The following is a 21,426-nucleotide window of genomic DNA, read 5'->3' on the forward strand; positions in this document are numbered from 1 at the left end:
AAACATACTGAGAGATATTTATATTTATACATATAAATATGTAAACATATTATACATACATACATATGCATTTACATATAAATATACATCTCGAGTGTATTTAATAAATATCTCGCGTTCAATCCTTGACACACGGGCTGCCGTAGAACGCAAAAAGGACACTAGTGCGCATGCTCATAACTCTATAGCCAGATTCCAAACCCGAAAATCTCGGCCACTCGCTCACTCCCACTCGGTCACTCCGACTCCAAACCGGATGTGCTAAATTCCAATTACTCAGTTGCTTCTTGGAGGAGGCGAGTGGAGTCGAGTGGAGGAGCCGAGGAGGCTCTCTACTTCCGCATTTAGCGAGTGTACATCAAGTGTAGGCTCGACCACTCTCCACAGCTCCTCCGCGGCAGACTTCCGCATCACGTGTAGACGTTTTTTTAGTTTTTTCCTTTCTCCCGTGACGTATACATGGTCCTCCTCCACATGTGGCCACACAAACAATGCTTGAAACCCTGATATAAAGTATTTAATACAATTATATACATTGTAATATATTGTGCACACTTATACTGTCTCAAAAGCTGATTGTTCATTTCTCTCCGTGCATGCCTCATCTCAATGCAGTGCATGGACTACTATAAATTACTGTGACAAAGATTATGTTTAAAATAATGTATTGTATTTATATATAGACTGAATATAGGGTGACTATATTCTGAATTCCCCAAAAAGAGGACACTTTACGCTATTTAACTATAGCCATACTCATTCAATTCTGAACCGATTCTTACATTTTAAAATTCTGTATTTGCTGTGAAGGGTCTTCTTTCATGTCTATCAGTCATGATTTATTTCGCTATCAAACAATATCAAGCAAAATCACAAAATCGTCTGAGTTTTTTTCTTTTTTCTTCGTCCCAGAAGTGGGGGGGATATCACCCAAACTCTCAAAACCCCGGACATTTGAAGGATTTTCCCCAGACAGCCCCCCAAAAGAATATATGTCCGGGTAAAAGAGGACGTATGGCCACCCTGCATGAATGATGTCATTCAGAGTCAGACATACTCTGTAATATACGGTGGCTGTTATAAGCAGCAGTGCCGTGCGGGACTGCTGCGGGGGGGGGGGGGGGGGTGGGGGGTCTGGGGACTGTACGAGCAAAAAGAGGGACGGGTCAGTCAGGATTTAATTCATAAATGTAAGTTTGCTCATCCTGGCGCTTCGTTCACTATTTCAGGAATAAATGGCTTTGCACAAAATGTTAACTATAAAGATAACAATGTGGCCATCCACATTGATGAATTGTCTATTCTATTCTGTATTATTCTATACCTGCATATTATTCTATGCATGTATATTTTCATCCACGGCTCTGGTCCAGCTGTTTGAGACGTCATAAGTGATCGCGGAATTTGCCGTCGCTTTGAAATGACGCGCTAAGTGCAGTCTGATCCTTTGAAGCCAGCTGGTCGGCCACTCTGTCCTCGCAAATAATCCTCGGCTCCTCGCAGGGGCGGGGCTTAGGCGCGAGTGGAGGAAGCGAGGAGAGTGAGCGAGTGACCGAATTTTGGGGAATGGAATCTGGCTTATGGGGAGTCAAAATCGAACCAATAATTCTACTTCCGGCAGGTTTCCGGGTGCTTCAAAACGCCACTGAGCACATTCATTGAAATGATAGCTGGGGGCGGGGCAATCCGCCCTCTAGTTATATTATACCTCTATGGGTGAGACGCCTGTCTGTCTGTCTGTCTGTCTGTCTGTCTGTCTGTCTGTCTGTCAGGTCATACTCAACACACCTGAGGAGTGAGGGTGAGACACCTACCTACCTGTCTGTCTATCTGTCTGTGTAGCTGTCTTTCTGTTCAGTCTCAGTCTCAGTAGCTGTCTCTCTCTCTCTCTCTCTCTCTCTCTCTCTCTCTCTCTCTCTCTCTCTCTCTCTCCAGGAGTACGTGTCCGACAGATTAGGCCACGCCTCCTTCCACTGGGTGGGGCTGTCTGACGCCAGAACCGGCAAATGGGAATGGGTCAACCAGACCCCATACACCATGAACCGCAGGTGTGTGTGTGTGTGTGTGTGTGTGTGTGTGTGTGTGTGTGTGTGTGTGGCGTAGCCAGGAATTAATTAGTAGCTACTGTAGGCGTGGCACAATGTGGGTGGGCAGTTGCGAGTTGCCGTACCGAACGTTGCGAAAGTTCACCTGAGCCGACTCAGCGCCGTCCGAGTTACAGTATGTACCGATAGGCACAGAATTGTAAATCATGTTTTGGGGTGAGCGTTTGCCCCAACTGCTACTCAAAGTGACTGCTGGCCAATCACAGCGCATGTTTCCCGGGACTTGTCAGAATGTAGTTGTATAAAACTATCACACGCTGAAGCCTCTACATGTCACTCACTGTTTGACGCTCCAAGTGGCTTGGAGAGCGCTCTCTCTCTCTCTCTCTCTCTCTCTCTCTCTCTCTCTCTCTCTCTCTCTCTCTCTCTCTCTCTCTCTCTCTCTCTCTCTCTCTCTCTCTCTCTCTCTCCGGTCTCGGCTCCTCCAAAAAGCGAATCACCTTTTGGGACACAAACTATCTCCGGGTTAACCCATTGGGGGTCGGCAGCGGCTCAGGGGTAGAGTGGCCGGTAGAGCGGCCGGATGGCAACCGCGAGGTTCCCAGTTGGATCCCGGGCTCCCCAAGAGTCAGTGTAGAAGTGTCCTTGAGCAAGACGCTGAACCCCTAATTGCTCCTGATGAGCAGGTTGATGCCTTGCATGGTTTCCTCCTCCATCAGTGTATGATGACTATTTGTTTTTATATTCGGCAGCCTATAGGACATACCCACAGACTGGTTGTTAGAGGGCTTCAACAACTTGGGATGCCCAAAAAGGAGGCAAAAAGGCTGGCAAAGTGTTGTGCTGTCTCTGCTATAATTGGCAGCCGCCATATATGGCGGAGACGCTGTTACTTATACCCATAGAGTACTGAGTGCCTATTGTATCATGAAAACATATGCCATGATTTTGTGAATGTAACCCTACTGCACCTATAATATTTGTGTCCCTGTGTGTATTATCCTTTATGTGGACATAAATAAATGGTTAAAATGTGTGTGTGTGTGTGTGTGTGTGTGTGTGTGTGTGTGTGTGTGTGTGTGTGTGTGTGTGTGTGTGTGTGTGTGTGTGTGTGTGTGAATGTAATGCACAATCTATGTAAAGCGCTTTGGATAAAAGCGCTATGTACCATATATGCCCATTCTAAAACAGTTTATATATATATATATATATATATATATATATATATATATATATATATATATATATATATATATATAAATGTTGATTTTGAAAAATGTTCACGATTCTTCAAAAATAGCAGATCTACAAGCTCATAGCGCGGCACTCGGTGCCGCGCTATGAGCTTGTAGATCTGCTATTTTTGAATAGCCAAAGAAATGTTCAAATGACAGAGATGCGTTCCCGGTCTTAATTGCGAACGCGGGAGGAGGCGCGGCGAAGCCGCGCCTCCGACCAAGTGGAGCTTACTATATCATCGTGCTTGCGGTGTGTGTGTGTGTGTCCCATATTTATGGTCTCTTTCCGTCTGTGTTCACGCTCTCATTCTCTCATTGGCTCGCCGGCGAGAGATTGCGCCTGATCCCATTGCTTCACCGATCTGTCCGTCAACCCCCGCCCCGTTAACACAACATTACGAGCGACGCCCACTGCACTCTGGTTGGTTGCGAAATGAAACACTTCCTCATACCGAGTAACCTCGCATCACCAGTCTTTCCACCTCCGAGTACACCGACCCGCTGGGCCAGGCTTTTATTTTTTAGCAAAACTAAGCAATAAAAGCCTGGAGATCGAGGAGAATCTGCGTTCGCCTCCAGCGTTCGCGCGTCTTACTTGTGGGTTAATCTGGAGGACGGAGCGTGGAGTGAGCGAGTGAGCAGAGATCTGGGTGTTGGAACTTGGCTTATAGAGTGCTACAAAGTAACCCCGGGTCACTTCCTGTTTCCTGTTTTAGACACTGGATGCCCGGCCAACCAGATAACTGGGAGGGGCACGGCATGGGCGGGACCGAGGACTGTGCTCATCACCATAGCAACGGGCGACTCAACGACATTCACTGTTCCACCAGACTGAGATTTATCTGCCAGAAACGCGGCGTCTAACACGCACGCACGCACACACACACACGTCACACACACACACACACATATAGACATATACACACACACACACACGCACACACACACACACACGTCACACACACACACACACACATATACACATATACACACACACGCACACACACACGCGCACACACACACACACACACACACACACACACACACACACACACACACACACACACACACACACACACACACACACACACACACACACACACACACACACACACACACATACACACATTAATAAGAACCCCCAAATTAACATGTATTTAACCATGGACCCCCATCTGGAATTCTTTATTTTTTTGTGCCAGGGACCTCCGTACAAGATTTATGTTGTAATGAATAAATCTAAAAACATTGTGGCTTGTCGTGAGCTTATAGATCTGCTATTTCCAAATAGTCAATATATACAGGGAGTTAAATGATGCTACATTAAGTGATTTTACTGGGGACCCCCTGGATCCCCCGGGGGTCCCTGGACCCCCACGTTGAGAAGCAGTGATTTAGAGGAGTGGTCACATGACAACCACAGTGTATCTGTGTGGAATGAGGTGTTACTGTGAAACATAATGCAACATGTTTTAAAGTGGTTTACAGGCGTTACATCTGTATCTATCTACATCAGTGGTTTACAGGCGTTACGTCTGTATCTATCTACATCAGTGGTTTACAGGCGTTACGTCTGTATCTATCTACATCAGTGGTTTACAGGCGTTACGTCTGTATCTATCTACATCAGTGGTTTACAGGCGTTACATCTGTATCTATCTACATCAGTGGTTTACAGGCGTTACGTCTGTATCTATCTACATCAGTGGTTTACAGGCGTTACATCTGTATCTATCTACATCAGTGGTTTACAGGCGTTACATCTGTATCTATCTACATCAGTGGTTTACAGGCGTTACATCTGTATCTATCTACATCAGTGGTTTACAGGCGTTACATCTGTATCTATCTACATCAGTGGTTTACAGGCGTTACATCTGTATCTATCTACATCAGTGGTTTACAGGCGTTACATCTGTATCTATCTACATCAGTGGTTTACAGGCGTTACGTCTGTATCTATCTACATCAGTGGTTTACAGGCGTTACATCTGTATCTATCTACATCAGTGGTTTACAGGCGTTACGTCTGTATCTATCTACATCAGTGGTTTACAGGCGTTACATCTGTATCTATCTACATCAGTGGTCTTCAAAGTGTTCAGGCCAAGGACCCCCTTAGCTGAGAGACAGATGAAGCAGGGACCCCCCACCAGTGGTGGAAAAAGTAGCCTACTCAAATGTTTTACTTAAGTAAAAGTACCAATACTGCAATATAAAAATATTCGGTTACAAGTAAAAGACCAGAATTCAGAATGTATTTGAGTAAAAGTACAAAAGTATTGGCATCAAAATATACTCAAAGTACAAAAAGTAAAAGTACTACAATATTTGAAAATGGCAGATCTACAAGTTCACAACAAAACTGTGTGTGTGAACTGTGTGTACCGGAGTGTCCCCGGTAGGACGTAGCTTCTTATCACTTGACAGGGGTAATCTTCCCGGTGGATATCTTACATTTTGGCCAAAAAGTGTATTTTAGACGTGAGGTGGGGGCTCAGAGTGTTCCCACTTAGTAGAGTTGGCTTTCAACTCCATAAAACACTCTTTGTTTTGATGAGTAGCGAAAGTGTATTTCTAATTTCAGACAAGAGGCTGCACAGCCTGTGGTGTGAGCGCATTGGCTCGAATGTCCCATAGCCTTAAGGAGAACTCCTTCAAGGCTATGAATCAGAGCTAACTCATACTAATGATTGAAGCTGCAAGGTCAGAGTCAGCTTAAGATATATCTTTATTATAAAATATTATATTGAAAATGTGTCAAATCATTGATTACAAAACATGAATAGAAAAAACGTGTTAAATTGTCATTAATCACACTACCATACCACTGTAGCCAGGGGGCGCTAGAGGAGTCCTTACCATGAACCTCTAGAGACAGGGCTACACTGTGACCAGCCACACGTACAACTAATAAATGTTACTATGTTATATGTTATATTATTACCATTATTAACTGGACTGTTACTGACAAGAAAGATATGTTCAAATAAGCCTCTATGGAGACACAAGTTGGTTTGTGATACAAATGAAAAGATACAAAAGTAACTAAATCAAATAATTATTAAAAAAAGGGACAAAAACAGAGGGACAATATTAATCACTTACAATGATTTACGACAAAATTATACTGCAGTATTAGGCCTACTGTCTTAAATCTATTTAATACACTATAGCAGGAGTTCTTAAACCTTTTTATACCACAACCCCATATTATGAGGGGTTTTTTTGGCGACCCCATTGGCGATACAATTTAGGCATTTAGCTCTTAATCCAGAGTGATTTACAGTAAGCAAAGAAAACACGAGATAATACATCAAATGCATAGAAATATAAATCTAGGATCAAAGGTAAACCAAGAACCTATCATCAGTCTAAACAATATAATATCAAGAAAAATCTATAATCTGTACATTGAACTATACGCACTATAGGATGCCAGGTCTACAAATGACCTGGCATCTGTCTACATAACATGCTATCTAAATTACATTTTAGCCTTTGCTTAAGCCTGCAAGGTCGTCAAGGCTAGGGCAAGTGCTACGGGTGGAGGTGGAGTCTGAAGAGGTGAGTCTTCAGATCAGGGTGGAAGATTGGGATTGAGGCCACGTTTAGACGACAACGCTCTCTAGTGAAAACTTCAAAGTGCCCATACCAAGTCCAGTATTTTGCCTTAGACGGTGACGCACCACTGATTGAAAACGCTGTAGTGTGTGCAGCTGATTTGTGGGTTGCCATGTCCGCTTATTATAAGAGGCTTTTGGCTTGTTTTTCCTGTAAAGTTGCTTGTAAATATTGTAAATATTGGTTGTTGCGTGTTGCGTTTTTTTGGGCTTGTTTTTAAAGTGTAGTAAATTTTTGGGTTTTTGATTTTATTATTGTTTAAACAGTCCTCAAACATGTGCACGTTAAATTATTGTATTTCTTCGCAGATCCCCATCTGAATTAATAAATATATATATACCTCACTGTGAGCTTGTAGATCGGCTATTTTCAAATAGCCATGTACTGTATAGGTTTTATTAAAGTGCTTATGTAGCCTGCCTAGTCGCCTCTTTAGGCCTTGTTTTCATAGAACTGGCTGCTTATTTCTTTCACAACATCTGGCAACAACACACATTTTGCCGTTTCCTCCGTTTACATGGAGACGGGACGCGGAGCGTTGTCAAAGATTTCCACTCTGGAAGGTGGTTTCACTTAGTTGCGGATTCAAGCCCCGAAAACGCAGTTCCCGTCTAAACGGACGGCACATCTCATATTTTATTTTGTCGTTTTCTCTAGAGACCATTGTCGTGTAAAGGGGGCCTGAGTCTGCAGTTATACCTGCAATGGCGAGTTTGTTCCACAGTTTGGGAGCCAGAAGGGAGAAAAGTCTGGGACGTTGGAGCGTTGTCCCAGATGTTTTAGCGAAGGTTCTGACAGCTTCCCTGTGTTAGCTGATTGAGCAGGAGGGGTTGTGGGGTTGGGTCAGGCTTTGAATATATGGGGGTTCCATATTGGTTTCTTTTGGTTGCTTTATAAGCCAACATCAGTGTTTGTACTCTGTGCGGGCAGTAACTGGGAGCAGTAACTGGGAGCCTCTTGAATCATGAGTCACAGTTATGAGTCTATTGGACTCATGAATCATGAGTCCTTCAGGTCACTGTGAGTCATTGGGTCCTGATTCCTGGACTTTACAGCATTTGTATTGTAAACATGTCCAGGGAGGGCCTTGAGTTCCAGTCTTGTTCTTTGGCAAACTTGTAAACTCCTCCAAACAGCTCAGGAAACATCTCCAACAGGTCAATGTGAGCTTCTTCCTCAGCACTGTGAACACAAAGCAGTGGTCACTGAAGACACAACATCTTATCTGATCCAAAACAACTTTGAATAGACTTAATTGTCCTGTGGTTGTGTATACTTTATCATTTCCCATCACATAAAGTAAAACGTTGTCTTTCTACATTATATTACTTTATAGAGGCCTTTCTACATTATATTACTTTATAGAGGCCTTAAGGCCTTTGCAGACAGGGTGCGATTTTTTTCGCACGGAAAAACAGTCAATATCATTTTTTAAATGAACACATGGTTCTCTATGACCTCATGCACACCGGCTCCCAATTTGCCGTGCAGCAAGTGGCTGCGGCGGTGCGTTCTTTTTTCTTTTTTCAATCGAACCCAGTTTGAATTGTGCGTCTTTTCGCAAGTTTTACCAATTTTATCAGCTCTGATTGATTGATTTTATTAGTCAGAAATGTAAACAACATGGATGTACAGTAAGACATTAAAGCTAAAAGGATAACACAAAAAAGTCCTGGTGACTAATGGCTCAATAGCGCCCCCTAAAACATGCCCATACTAAAGCCCAACATTACGGTTTTATGTATCATGTCCCGACTTGGAGCCATGACCTGAACCTAACAGGATGTCAGCCATTTTGAATGTATTGTGGTGTTTTACTGTGTGTCCGGGTAGCTCAGTCGGTAGAACTCTCGTCTTTCGACCACAAGGTCATGGTCATTTGATCCCCGGCACTGCCTCAGCGTATGAGTAGCATGGCTTGGGTGCGGCAAGTCGGGCAGTAACTACTGGGAGCTGATGGTAGGTGTGGCGAATAAAAGGCCTTAACGATGAAAAGTTATCAAAAGTGTTTGTTTTCATCCGACAGCGAGGCCGTAGCAAAGAGTCAAACATCCATGTTTCACCACCAAACAGGATGTACTTAACTGGGCTGCACCAAGACCCCAGAATGCGGAGGATTATTGCTAGGTGCTGCTACCGTGTATGGATGTCCAATATTGGGTTTTTTTTCCGATATCAGATTTTGCGAAATAGTTCAACTTTTAAAGGAGAAGTTCACCCCATCGCCCGGTAATGTAATGCTACTTACTAGTGCTCATGGAGATTGCGTATGAAGCGCAGCAATCCAAATGAGTTCTCAGGGTAGGACTTCTTCTTGCCATCCATCTTCTGAAGCAACTCAGGTGGGAACTGGAAAAACATAAGGATGGATGTGAGCATGAAATTAGGCTTTAGTAACCTTGACATTTCATATACAAAGTTACTTAAAGGCATTAAATAGGGTCTTAAACAGAAATGAAAGACGGCAGACTTTTTACTCACATTGTCTTTCCATGAGTTGAACTGTCCCTGCTCAGCATGCTGGTCTAACTTCCTGATGAGGTCCTTGTCAGCATTTTGACAGTTCTCAACTTCCTTTAGATTTCCAATATGTCTCAAGTAGTCTACTTTCCTGTGAAAAGAATAATAATAATTCTATGAGCATTAGGCTTAAATATAAGCATCTTGCAGTGCAGGAGGCAGGGCTGGTGAACTGGCTGTGAGTCTCTGGAGGCTGCAGAGGATTTGCAGGGCGTTCATTCTGCAAAGTGTTTGTGCTGCTGGTCATCGCCGGGGAGGCGGACAGGAAGGACATCAGATCTGATAGCCGCAGAGACAGAGAGAGCCACTAGGTGGCTTTGGATCAAGAGGGCAGATCCATGGGCAAACGCTGCTGGGACACAGCCTGGGGTCTCATCAACCCCTGGTGGGGTCGCCTGGGCGAGGGTGTCTGATGTTGAAATACCCCAAAACACCCAATGACCCCAGGTTACAATCATGTGCACTAAACACCAAGGACCAGGTTAAAAACCTTGGTGTCATATTTGACTCTCGTCAAAATGTTCAGCCCAATATCAGGAACATCACAAAACTATCCTTTTATCACTTGAGAAATATTGTTAGAGTCGGCTGTTTTCTCTCCCAGGCCGACACAGAAAGGCTAATGCATGCTTTTATTCACTAATAATAATAATAATAATAATAATAATAATAATAATAATAATAATAATAATAATAATAACTAGAAAAAGGGCTCTTCGGAGCACAGGTCAGGTAGGCTATTGTGGGCCAGCAATGTTGATGGAATATTAAAAAATCAGATCCGTCTTGATCACATGACTAGAGATAATGTACCGATTTGCGTGATGTTTGGACAACATCTGTAGGAATAACATCAAAAACTGTGTTGTGCAAAAAGTGGCCTCCTGGTGGCGCTATAAAAGGACAAACTGAAAACGATGGCATTTGTTCCTCGGCCTAGTTGGAATGTGCGTGTCTCCGCCACGCCTTCAGCCTGGCGGAGACAGTAATAATACTTATAATTATAATAATTCTGAAAGCATGAGACTAAAATATAATACCTTACCAGTGGATAAAAATGAAGATTAGCTGAAATAATGTTTAACTGAGAATAAATGAATAACGCAATGTAAAATGTTCTATCTTACCTCTTGTTTGACCAAAAGAAGGGATGAACCAAGCATTCCTCTACTTTAAGTCTTTTCTTTGGGTCTTCATTGATCATCCTCTCAATGAGGTCCTGGGCGACCACATCCTGAACGTGGTCCAGGTTGTACTTTCCATCCAGAATGTTGGCTTCACATCTAGCACCTTCGCCAAATGGGTGGTGTCCTCCAGACAGGATGTAATGTATCAACATCCCTGCAACCTTAAGAATGAGCATGAGAATGAGTAAGACCATTTTTATGCTGTTGTCATTAATTAAATTGTTCTCACAAAGAATAAAACATAAAAACCTGGATATCAGAGCTTCTTTTATATGGGATATCACTGTGTGCATCCATAGTCTCCTTTGCCCTCCAGTATTTTGTTCCTGCAGCGCTCGTGACTAGGGTTGTTTGTCCTTCAGGTAATAGTCGGCTTATTCCAAAATCTGCCAATCTTGCCTTCCCTCGAATATCTGCAAGGCAAAGTGAGTAGATCAATATAACTGAAGGGTTTTATTTTGAGCAAAGATACATTCAGCATAAGTTGCTTATATATTACTGATATTATTTGCTTTTTTTTTTTTTTTTTTTTTTCGCTATGCTTACCAATCAAGACATTCTGGGGCTTGATATCCCGGTGGAGAATTGTAGGATTATGACAATGAAGAATACTTAAACTCTTGAGAAACTGCTCTGCAAGCTGTTTTCTGTTCAGTTCAGAAAGATTGTGTTCAGTGATGTATTCTTCCAGAGTGTATTCACATAACTGTAGAACAAGGTAAACAAAGTCCTGATCCTCTATAAAGTCAACATATCGTACAATCGAAGGATCATCAAGGTCTGGAAGACCTAAAAAGTTGTTCTCCTTCTTCAGCACATGATGGTTGGATTTAATCATTCTCTTCACTGCCACTTCAGTGCCATCCTCTCTTAACCCCAAGAAGACCTCATTTCCATCACTTCCCTTAGCGATGCGGAATTCCTCATCTTTCACAAACACAAGACTCCCAACTTTGGTAACGTTACAGTCATCAGCGTTTGAGAGCTTCTCTAACTGTGGCCTCCATCTTTCACTGACTGGACGCCATTCTCGTGGTTTTGTTCTCATTTTCATCCCAATGGATTCTGATGGCTCTGTAATGGTAGTCATGGAGACATCATCAATAGGTAATAAACACACACACACACACACACACACACACACACACACACACACACACACACACACACCACACACACACACACTTGAACTCGGCTCCAGCATCTAAGTACATCATGGGTTGTTGATTAATTTGATCAACGTTTGAAGCAATTTTGAACTTTGGTAGAAGCCTGGGTTGTACACCAACTAACTGGTGATGAGAATGAAGAGCTTTCCCTCCAGTGCTACCTATAGACCAATTATTTGTTTACTAACATTGAGACTGGACGCACAGGTGATTGTTTCACGCAATCAATTCCCAAACTGTTGTTTCGGGGTGCGCTGGTTTCAGCACACCCCAACCCCCTCTAACCTCTAACCCCAACCCCCTCTAACCTCTAACCCCAACCCCCTCTTGTGTGTTGTGTGTGTTTCTAGAACATGCTAACATGGCTATATGTGTAATGGTCTGTACAATGAATTTCATGGTTTCAAATGTAACACTGTGTATGTGTAACCCTAGGTTTGTGTCTGCAATCGCATTGATATGTCCACACCCCACCATTGCCATGGTGATGACCCTGAGTAGTGATCCTCAGCACCTGAGCTGATCTGATCCAATGTTTGTCTGTGATCCACCCATATAGCACTGACGAAGGTCCCAGGACCGAAACGTTTGCTTTTTTTATTCACCCTCACTATGAGCACAGAACACATTATGAGCATTTAAAAATAAATACATTATATTTTCTTAAGTCTGTCTAATGAGATTTACTTAATTTCTAAGCAGCGAGCGAGTCTTTTTCTGCCAGTTTTTCTTTATGTTTTTGAGACCACCGCACCTGCAGTCAACCGTGAACAAAGGACAAAAAAGGACGCAACGGTTTTCCCTGTTCTTTACTCTGGGAGGCCGATACCATTTACTTATTTTGGTTAACAATTGAATTTAATGTTAAGATATTAATGTTTGAAGGAGTGATTATACACACATCATCATTGTACATAAATCATCAAAACATCTTCAGCCAGAGAATGGTCACGGAATTGCCGTTTGGGAATATACCCTGTATGACAAGACTCTTCCACCAGGTACTCCAATATATCAACTCACCTTAATGAGTAATGACTTGTTTATCTCACCTTGTCTCCTTACTTCTTCTTGGAACATCTGGTTGGTGTAGTGGCTTCCACCGTTCTCCTCCACCATCTTGTTGATTTTCTCCAGCAGTTCTGTGACCTGAGAGGGATCCTTACTTTCGTTGTTAAAGACATGATAAAAACCACTATAGTTGCTGAATAATTCTTGTAGTTCTGGGGAATCATTCAAAAATTCTTCAATTGAACCTTCAAGCTTGTCACCATGAGTGAAGAGAATCATGGTGTATTTGTCTGAACTTTGTCCAAATTCTTTCTGAATCTTTGCCACAACGTTCTTCTCCTCGTCTGTGTATCTCCCTAGTTTGATCACAGCCAGGAACACATGAGGACCAGGAGCAGCACAAGTAATACACTTTCTGACCTCTTTAAAGGTTTCATAGTCACTGAACCCAGTGTCAAACAAGCCTGGAGTGTCAATAACAGAAACCTTTCTACCAGCCACTACACCACTGGCCTTGTTACAGCTCAATGTCACAGAATCGGGTGAAAATTTTGATTCAAATGCTTCAGGACCCAGGATGGTGTTTCCTGTGGCACTCTTCCCAGCTCCAGTCTTCCCAACCATTACAATCCGAATTTCTTCATCATTTGTTATGAGATCTGATAAATGAAGAAAGAAAGAAAGAAAGAAAGACGGCATCCGAAATGTATGAATGTATGAAAGTGTTATCATGTTATAGCAACAGATGACAGTTTGAGTATTGCATCATTTAGGTTCTCTAAGTTAAAGAAGGCTCTCTCTCACTATAATTATCATTGTATTTTGTACTAATTTAATTTAGTTAAATAAACGACAGGCCTAGTCAGCAATGTTCTTTTTTTATTTGGTTTTGTTTTTACTATCAGTCAAATGATTGGTGGTATTTTGTGACTAAGAAATTACAAATTCAATATCATATTTTTTATTTTAAGTTATTTTACATGGAAAACTAATTATAATAGTGCTATTAAGTCTGGTGGATATGTCTAAAAATATATGTTTTTCATAAAAGCATGAAACTTGCTACACAGTTTGGGGCCCTGAACATTTTCAGATATGGAGCCATCACATAAACATCCTGGTGGCCATAACAAAATTATGTATTTAGCATCATTTCTCCTGAACTAAACATGACAACATAATCAAGCCTGAGAGACTGAATATAACATGGCCCCACATTGAGCTTCAATGGATGAGGCCGTCATGTTGTTTTCTGTCACCCTATTACTTTGAATGGTGATGTCTACCTCTATTTGATGGTTTTGATTGATTGATTGATGTACTTTATTTAGTAAGACATGAGAACAACAGTACATGGAAGTACAAATTCACAATACAAGGTCTACTAAACTGGAAGACTCATTAAGCACTAAGCTTGTTTAAGATGAGATCCCCATGCACACAAATCATGATGACATATAAGAGATAGACAGATATACACACTACTATACAGAACGTCATACAATCAGCTTACAGGTTACTGGTATGAAGAGTGAAAAATATGTACAGTACTAGAGAAGAAAAAAAATCACACCCAGTGTGAAGTGGGCGGTGTGGTCACAGTGGTCATCACAGTGATGGAAGTTCACTTAAAGAAAAGTAATATTGTGGACCAACCATTGTACACCCCTAACTTTAAAAAAAACATAAATGTGTTTTTTTTAAGTGCATAGTCCTATTTATAGGGCTATGCACATGTGTCATGTTTCACTAGCCAATCACAGTCCTGAATAGACTGTGATTGGCCAATCACGGTGCAGGGTTAGGGGGGTACACTGGTGGCCAATCACAGCGCAGGGTTGGGGGGGTGCAAATGTCCAAACCTCACATGTAGGGGCGGTTTCACCACCCAAAAATCAGGGAGGGGTGGGGGGCGGGGAGGGTTAAGACTTAGACAGGGGCCATTTTCGAATTGCAGCCTCCTGAAGGTGTATCTTTAGGGCAGTTTTGAAAGTGAGTAGGTTTTTACACTCCTTTACTCCTTTTAGTAGGGCGTTCCACATTTCTGTTGAATAGCATGAGAACGAGTTCATTCCCTTTGTTGAGCCAAATCTGGGTTGAACATGATCCGTGGAGCTGCCTCTGGTATTATGATCATGGACTTCATTAACGTTTTGGAAGTATTTTGACAAATACAGGGGGATCCCAATGTTGTGGTGTATCTTGAAGACCAGGCCCATAGCAAGTTGCTGTACTCTGTCCTCAACCCTAAGCCATCCAATCCTAGCAAAATGAGCAGGGGTTAGATGGGTTTTGTGATTGAGGCCAAGAAGTAGCCTTACAAGTTTGTTTTGGGATGTTTGGAGCCTTGTTTTTAAGGCCTTGGTGGTGTTGTGATAACATGAGAAGCATGCATAATCGAAATAACCTTGTATGAGGGCCCCTGCAAGAATCTTCAGAGTATTCTTACTGACTAGACGTCCAATCCTATACCAAAAGCGTGTTCTTTGGTTGACCTTTTTGATCACTCTTTCGGCCATGGTCAAGGATTACAGTGATACCATGTAAAACAGAGGTTCTGAAACTATGTGTCGGGACCCCTAGTGGGGTTGCAGGAAGGTGACAGTGGGGTCCAACATTGACAACTGAAAAAGGAGAAATGTGTCTCATTCCATGTGTGTTTAATGACATGCCAAAACGAGGGACACCATTGTGTCAGGTTTTTGACCTCTCTCCTTCTGGCTGTTTCATCATCACCAGTGATCATAAAACCTATCACTGTGGTGTTGCACTGCACAGCCTCCAACCTGCCAGAGAACAGGTGATCTGACAGTGATATCACCCTAAAAACTGTCCTGATATGGAGTGTCGGCCATGGCGTTGTGACATTACCTGAACCAATCAAAATGTACTATTAGATGAATAAATAACAGGAGCAGAAATGTGGAAAGGAATTAAGCTACAGCACAGTGTGCTCGCACACCCACAGCCACACACACACACACACACACACACACACACACACACACACACACGTGCGGTCTCCTTCACATATGTGCTATCCATACGCACATGCATCATGCACAAAGTCCTGGTGAAATGTTTTTTTCTGTAACTTTTTTTGTTTCAGTGTGAAATAGTATATGCCTGTATGTTTCTGAACCAATCAGAAGGTCCCATCCCCCTGGGCTATGGGAAAGGCATTAGCCAGAGAAGGCTATGTTTGTAGCCTGCATCTCACGCAGCCCGAGGGAGAAAGAAAGAGAAAATGTGAAGCATGTTTATGTTGCTTATTTCTAACCTAAAATGTTTTAAGATACTTATTTTAGTGTACCGTTTAAGTTTAAAACGAGTAATGCACCATCTGGCCGTCATCTTGAGTTATATAAAGATCGTAGCAGCCCAGTGTCTCTCTAATTAAAATCAGGTGTGAGTGGAAGAACGTGAGCTATGGGAATCAAACAGGTGAATGAAATCAAGATGAATTTATATTCATAAAGGTCTAATCTATGTCATCACACAGTACGTTTTTGTGTACAGGAAGTAATTAAAATTCAATTTTATAGACTTTTGATATAAAAATACACAAAATATTTTTTGGCATCTAATGATAGATATGTCCTCATTATGACCACGGGTATGCTCTAAAAGTGTGAAAAACATATCTTTCTTTTCGCCAGGTCTTTAAATATGAGTTTTCTTAAACAACCACTGTGGTATCATATATGTTTGACTGTTATATAGCCTACGTAGCCAAAAACCTAAATAGTTGTTTCCTATGATGTTTTTTGGTTGATTTGTATTCATGGTGTCCAAGAACAATTTTGTCTTGGTTGCCCAAAGTTGTCATTGGGGCAATTTGCATAATCCAAGATGGCCACTGAACGGGTTCTCATGTGTGTAGAATCCATCTCTGATGTTATATTTTAAATTGCAGGTCAGTCTCAGTAAAATCAGTCTAGGTCCCCATATGAATGCAAATCAACAACAACAAAGTAATGGGAAAGATCATTTCTACGTTTAGTATTGAACAGATAAAGTAGACGTCAAATCGACTATAACTGAACCAGAGGACCTCAGAATACAAAGTGAGGAACAACCAGTAGAACGAATCACCTCAGAATACAGTAATAATAAAACAGAAGACCTACCTGAATACGTTATAGGCTGGTCTGCTGGATTCACCAATGGATTCATCTCTGAAACACATACAGTAAGAGTAAAATCATGTCGATCTGCATTCTGCACTTGAGGAACTGTTATAATCTGTTGACAGGAGCTTACAGGATGTGTGCTAACACTTCATGAATACAGTATTACATTTATAAATGAATAAATAAATACATAAATATTATTATTGATACTTTATTTTATTTAATCATAGTACAATAACAGATGCAGTACAGCAGTTGATTGCATGCAGTGGAACTCAGTACATCATGGATTTATCTTACATACAACATCACAAGTCTCTAGATCTACAGAGGAGAAAGATTACAGGTTAATACACATCATGTTAACTCTTACAAACACTATATATACATTAACTACATGAACACATGTTTGATCAATATAATCAATATATTGACAAAGTCTTTGACATGTCATTATAGATGCATAGATGGATGATATATCAAATATAGATTTAAAGGTAGGGTAAGTGATTTTCTTTGGTTAAAATAAGTGTTAAATAGATCTATATTGTGAGTGTTTGTTATAACAGTGTTAAATAGCTCTATATTGTGATAGTAATCATTACTATAGAGTGTTTGTTCAGTTACAGTGTTAAATATCTCTATATTGTGATAGTAATCATTACTATAGAGTCAGTAACAGGAATCTCCATGTCTCTCCAGCTCTTTATTAAACAGAACATGCATTTTCAGGCCAGGATACACATTCTATCCATTCAGGATAGAGAACTCAGACCGGATACAGATTAAACAAGTGAAATGGGAAGTGATGACACAAAGAAATGAGCAGACAAAATTGGAACTGGAACACTGTAAAAAAATAAGCTGATGAATGGGTACTCTCTCCTGATTGGCTGACATTTTGTCACCTCCCTGAAAATGTATTTCATTTTTATCAAAGATCTGGAAAGACAGGGAGACTCCTGTTACTGAACAAACACTCTATAGCTGTTTAGTTACAACATTTCATGTTGCAAGTTAATATTTTATAAGAGTGTATCAGTAGTCATGTGACCTCTAGCATGTCATGTGATCACCTGTAACCATGAAGTAGACTCAGTTTAGCACATGATTGCATTTAGTGAAGCACAGAGAGGCTGTGTATTGAGGACTGTCAGAAAGCGAACGGACTTTACCATTTACCATTTAGGGACAATGAGGAAAACTGATGGCACCGAGTTTAAAGTAGTGTTCTAGCTAATGGAATGCTAGCTAATGGAATGCTTATGGTGATGTGTAAGAATGCAGAAATACAAAAGAAAGCCACTGCGGTTAAAAAGATAGCTAGGCAAAGCGTAGAAGTGTATATCTCAAACAGAATGGAGGGAGTCAAAGGAGTTATTTATGGTGTCTGTGCAGACATAACTGAGAAGGAAATGAAGGAGCAAATCAGGGGAGGAGAAGTGAAAGAAGTGAAGAGATTCAAAGCACGTAGTGGAGGTAGTCCGAACGCTCCTGTACTGATAACTTTTGATGGTCACAGTCTGCCGCCTTTGGATGTTTGTCGTTTCAAGTGAAACAATATGAGATTCCACCGCTTAGATGTTACAAATGTCAAAGATGTGGGCATGGTGCTGTGTCATGCCGTGGCAGTCAAAGATTTACAAAATGTGGGGGGGAACATGATCTGTTAAAATGCGAAGTGACTGATTCAAAGTGTTGCAATTGTGGGGGCGCTCATATGGCATCTGTAAGAGCCATTTGACTTGTTTCTAATTTGATGACGTCCTCGCAGGGACAAGGCCACAGTAGAACCTCTGCCCCACATTTTTCAGATCAGCCTGTCATAGCGCCACCATGAGGCCGACTTTTGCTAAACACATTTTTGGATATTACTCCTACAGATTTTGTCCAAAAAACACGCAAATCAGTACACAGTATCTCTATAGTCATGTGATCAACGCGGATCTGTCCGATTTTCCATATTCCATCCTGATTGGCTAAGATTGGCTTCCAAAGTTTGCAGGATTGGTTAGTTTTGAACGAAATGCCTCAAATCATGAACGCAGTGTGCGATTTCCGTGAAATTTCCACGTAGATTCCCACTAGGCCGAGGAAGAAATGCCACCCATTTCACATTGGCCTGTTATAGCGCCACCAGCAGGTCTAATTTAGCAAAACAAAATTTTGGAACAAAATGGCTCAAATCATGAATGCAGTGTCCGATTGCTGTGAAAAGCCTAAGAAGAAATGCCACCCTTTTCACATTGGCCTATTATAGCGCCACCAGGAGGCCATAATAACCTACTTGACCTGGCGGAGACTTGTGCTCCGAGGAGCACTTTTTCTAGTTTATTTATGTATTTATTTATTGTATGCTGTGACAAGTGACAGATCGGCTACAGAATAAAACGTTTGTTTATGAACTCAACGGACATCGTTTGTATGGAGCACACGTCAGAACTCCCTCGGCAACCAGTAGCACATCAAGTATAGGACTTGGGCGCTACAGCATCTTTTCTGGGATGCCATCACTTTGAAAATTCAAAGCAGGTCCAGGAGGTTAAAGAGCAGCATAATATTTCGTATGCAGAGGCTATAAAGAAAGTAGACTGGGTCTGTGTATGTTCCTGTGTATGTTTCCCAGATGTATCCTTCTTTGCCAGCTGATTCAATTGTGGTGAAAAAAGAACATTTATTGGCATTTATGGTTGATGTGATGTGCGCTACTATTAACTGTACTAAGGGCAAGCAAAACAAGTCTGACATCATGAAGTCGGTGGCTGAGGCAGCGGAGAGGTTCTTGGGAATGGGAGCGTGTGACCCAATAGCTTTCTTTGCATGCATATATGGCAAGCAGTCAAGTGAAGGCGCCTAAGCCACAGGAGAAGGAGGTGGAGGAAATTGAGGTTGATCAATGGGGGGACGATGATGATTAAGCTAATTATCATGTCCTGTATTTTGCAATGGAATGCAAGGAGCTAATTGCAAATGGACAAGAACTCAAGAAATGTGTTGATATCGGTGAGGGTAAGCCTGACCTGATATGTGTGCAAGAGACATGGCTAAAGCCATGCCTTGACTTTGTGATCCCAGAGTATGACTGCTTACGAGAAGATCGTAAGGAAGGGACAGGAGGGGGATGTGCAATATTTGTTTGGGCAGGGGTGCAATACCAACGGGTGGCACAAACCCCCTGGAGTGTATGGCAGTGAGGGTGTGGGGGGAGCACTGTAGGATGAATGTGGTTAACTTATATAACCTGTGTATGCAGCAGAGTGTGAATGACTTAGAAAGGGTAGTAGAAGAGGTGGGGACTCCAGTGATATGGGTTTTAATGCACATAACCCACTGTGGGGGAGCAAAGACAGGGATAAGAATGGGGAAGTGGTAGAGGAACAATGGATAGGTGTGGGTTGGTGTGTATGAATGATGGGAGGCCAACTAGGTTTGATATTAGAACAGAGGGTGTCATGCATTGATTTAGCTATAGCATCTCCAGAGTTAGCAGGGAAGGGGTGGGAAACCATTGAAGAGAACACATTAGGAAGTGACCACTTCCCGATCGTGGTGGGATTTGGCCAGCCCTTGATAGTGGAGGAAGATATGAGACCAAGACCACTAAATTATAGTAAAGCTAAATGGGATGAATTTGCTGAGGGGTGTAGAATGGGACTGGACAGTGTTAAAGGGGACAGCTCAATAGAAGAGTGGAACATGTGAGATGATAAGGGATAATGTAAATCACTGCATTCCTAGGAAAAAAGCTGTAAAACAAAAGAGTGTTCTATGGTGGAATAAAGGGTGTGATGAGGCAGTGAGGGAAAAAAATAGAGCCTATAGGGTGCTAAGAAAGTATCCAGGGCAGGAAAATGCTATAGAGTACAAGCGGCTGAGAGCAGTGGCCAGGAGAGTCATAAAAAACGCTAAGAGAGAGTGTTGGAGGAGATACTGTGGAAGACTGGGGGAGGACACATCATTAGGGGAGGTGTGGGCAGTGATCCGGCGAATGTCAGGGGTTGTTAAAGGGATATTTCACTTTCAAAACAACTTTGGGTAATTTTATCGTCTACTCAGGCTTTTGGGAGCACCCCAGACAGTTTTTAAGTTGCTTGATTCAGTATTTAGATATTTGATATTCATTTTATCAGACACGCCCCTGTTGTGTTGGAAAAGACTGACACGCACACATGATTCAACGTCAAAACAAACTGCTTTACTCTCTAGTAGTCTCTCACAGTACAGATCATACTTCCTTGTTTCAGCGCGCGCTCTGCGCGTAATGTCAGCATCCCATAATAACCACACCTCTTAAAGGGACCTTAAAGGGATACTTCACTCTCGGGCCGGGGACACATTTAAAAAAAATATTAAAAATAAATGAAAAACGTTATGGAAAATTCATGGCCCCCTCACGACACGCAGTGTCCTACTAATGTGTGAGGGGGCCATGAATTTTCCATAACTTTTTTCATTTATTTTTTATATTTTTTTTAAATGTGTCCCCGGCCCGAGAGTGA

General features: G+C 41.9%; 2 protein-coding genes across 3 annotated transcripts in view; one reads left to right on the top strand and one right to left on the bottom strand.

The window, feature by feature from the left end:
• Positions 1 to 4,147, top strand: part of LOC308102186 (C-type lectin domain family 10 member A-like) — a gene marked incomplete at both ends in the record, with an annotated part of 9,025 nt that extends 4,878 nt beyond the window's left edge. Inside the window, 2 exons of the mRNA XM_080451788.1 lie at positions 1,936 to 2,048; positions 4,000 to 4,147. Coding sequence (XP_080307914.1) covers positions 1,936 to 2,048; positions 4,000 to 4,147 — 261 coding nt within the window. The remainder of the gene's footprint in view (positions 1 to 1,935; positions 2,049 to 3,999) is intronic.
• Positions 1 to 21,426, bottom strand: part of LOC308102277 (uncharacterized protein) — a 281,082-nt gene that overhangs the window by 28,358 nt on the left and 231,298 nt on the right. The window contains exons 7-14 of one of the 2 annotated variants that reach the window (XM_080451916.1): positions 16,925 to 16,972; positions 12,836 to 13,453; positions 11,161 to 11,688; positions 10,864 to 11,027; positions 10,555 to 10,775; positions 9,389 to 9,518; positions 9,156 to 9,256; positions 6,063 to 8,089 (exon numbers count right to left, since the gene is read on the bottom strand). In XM_080451916.1, coding sequence (XP_080308042.1) covers positions 7,957 to 8,089; positions 9,156 to 9,256; positions 9,389 to 9,518; positions 10,555 to 10,775; positions 10,864 to 11,027; positions 11,161 to 11,688; positions 12,836 to 13,453; positions 16,925 to 16,972 — 1,943 coding nt within the window. In that variant the 3' untranslated portion in view covers positions 6,063 to 7,956. Of the gene's footprint in view, positions 1 to 6,062; positions 8,090 to 9,155; positions 9,257 to 9,388; positions 9,519 to 10,554; positions 10,776 to 10,863; positions 11,028 to 11,160; positions 11,689 to 12,835; positions 13,454 to 16,924; positions 16,973 to 21,426 lie in introns of those variants that run through there. The other variant, XM_080451915.1, reaches the window with a different exon arrangement.

Source organism: Gymnoscopelus braueri, assembly GCF_963280865.1.
Source record: "Gymnoscopelus braueri genome assembly, chromosome: 15".
Lineage (NCBI taxonomy): Eukaryota > Metazoa > Chordata > Actinopteri > Myctophiformes > Myctophidae > Gymnoscopelus > Gymnoscopelus braueri.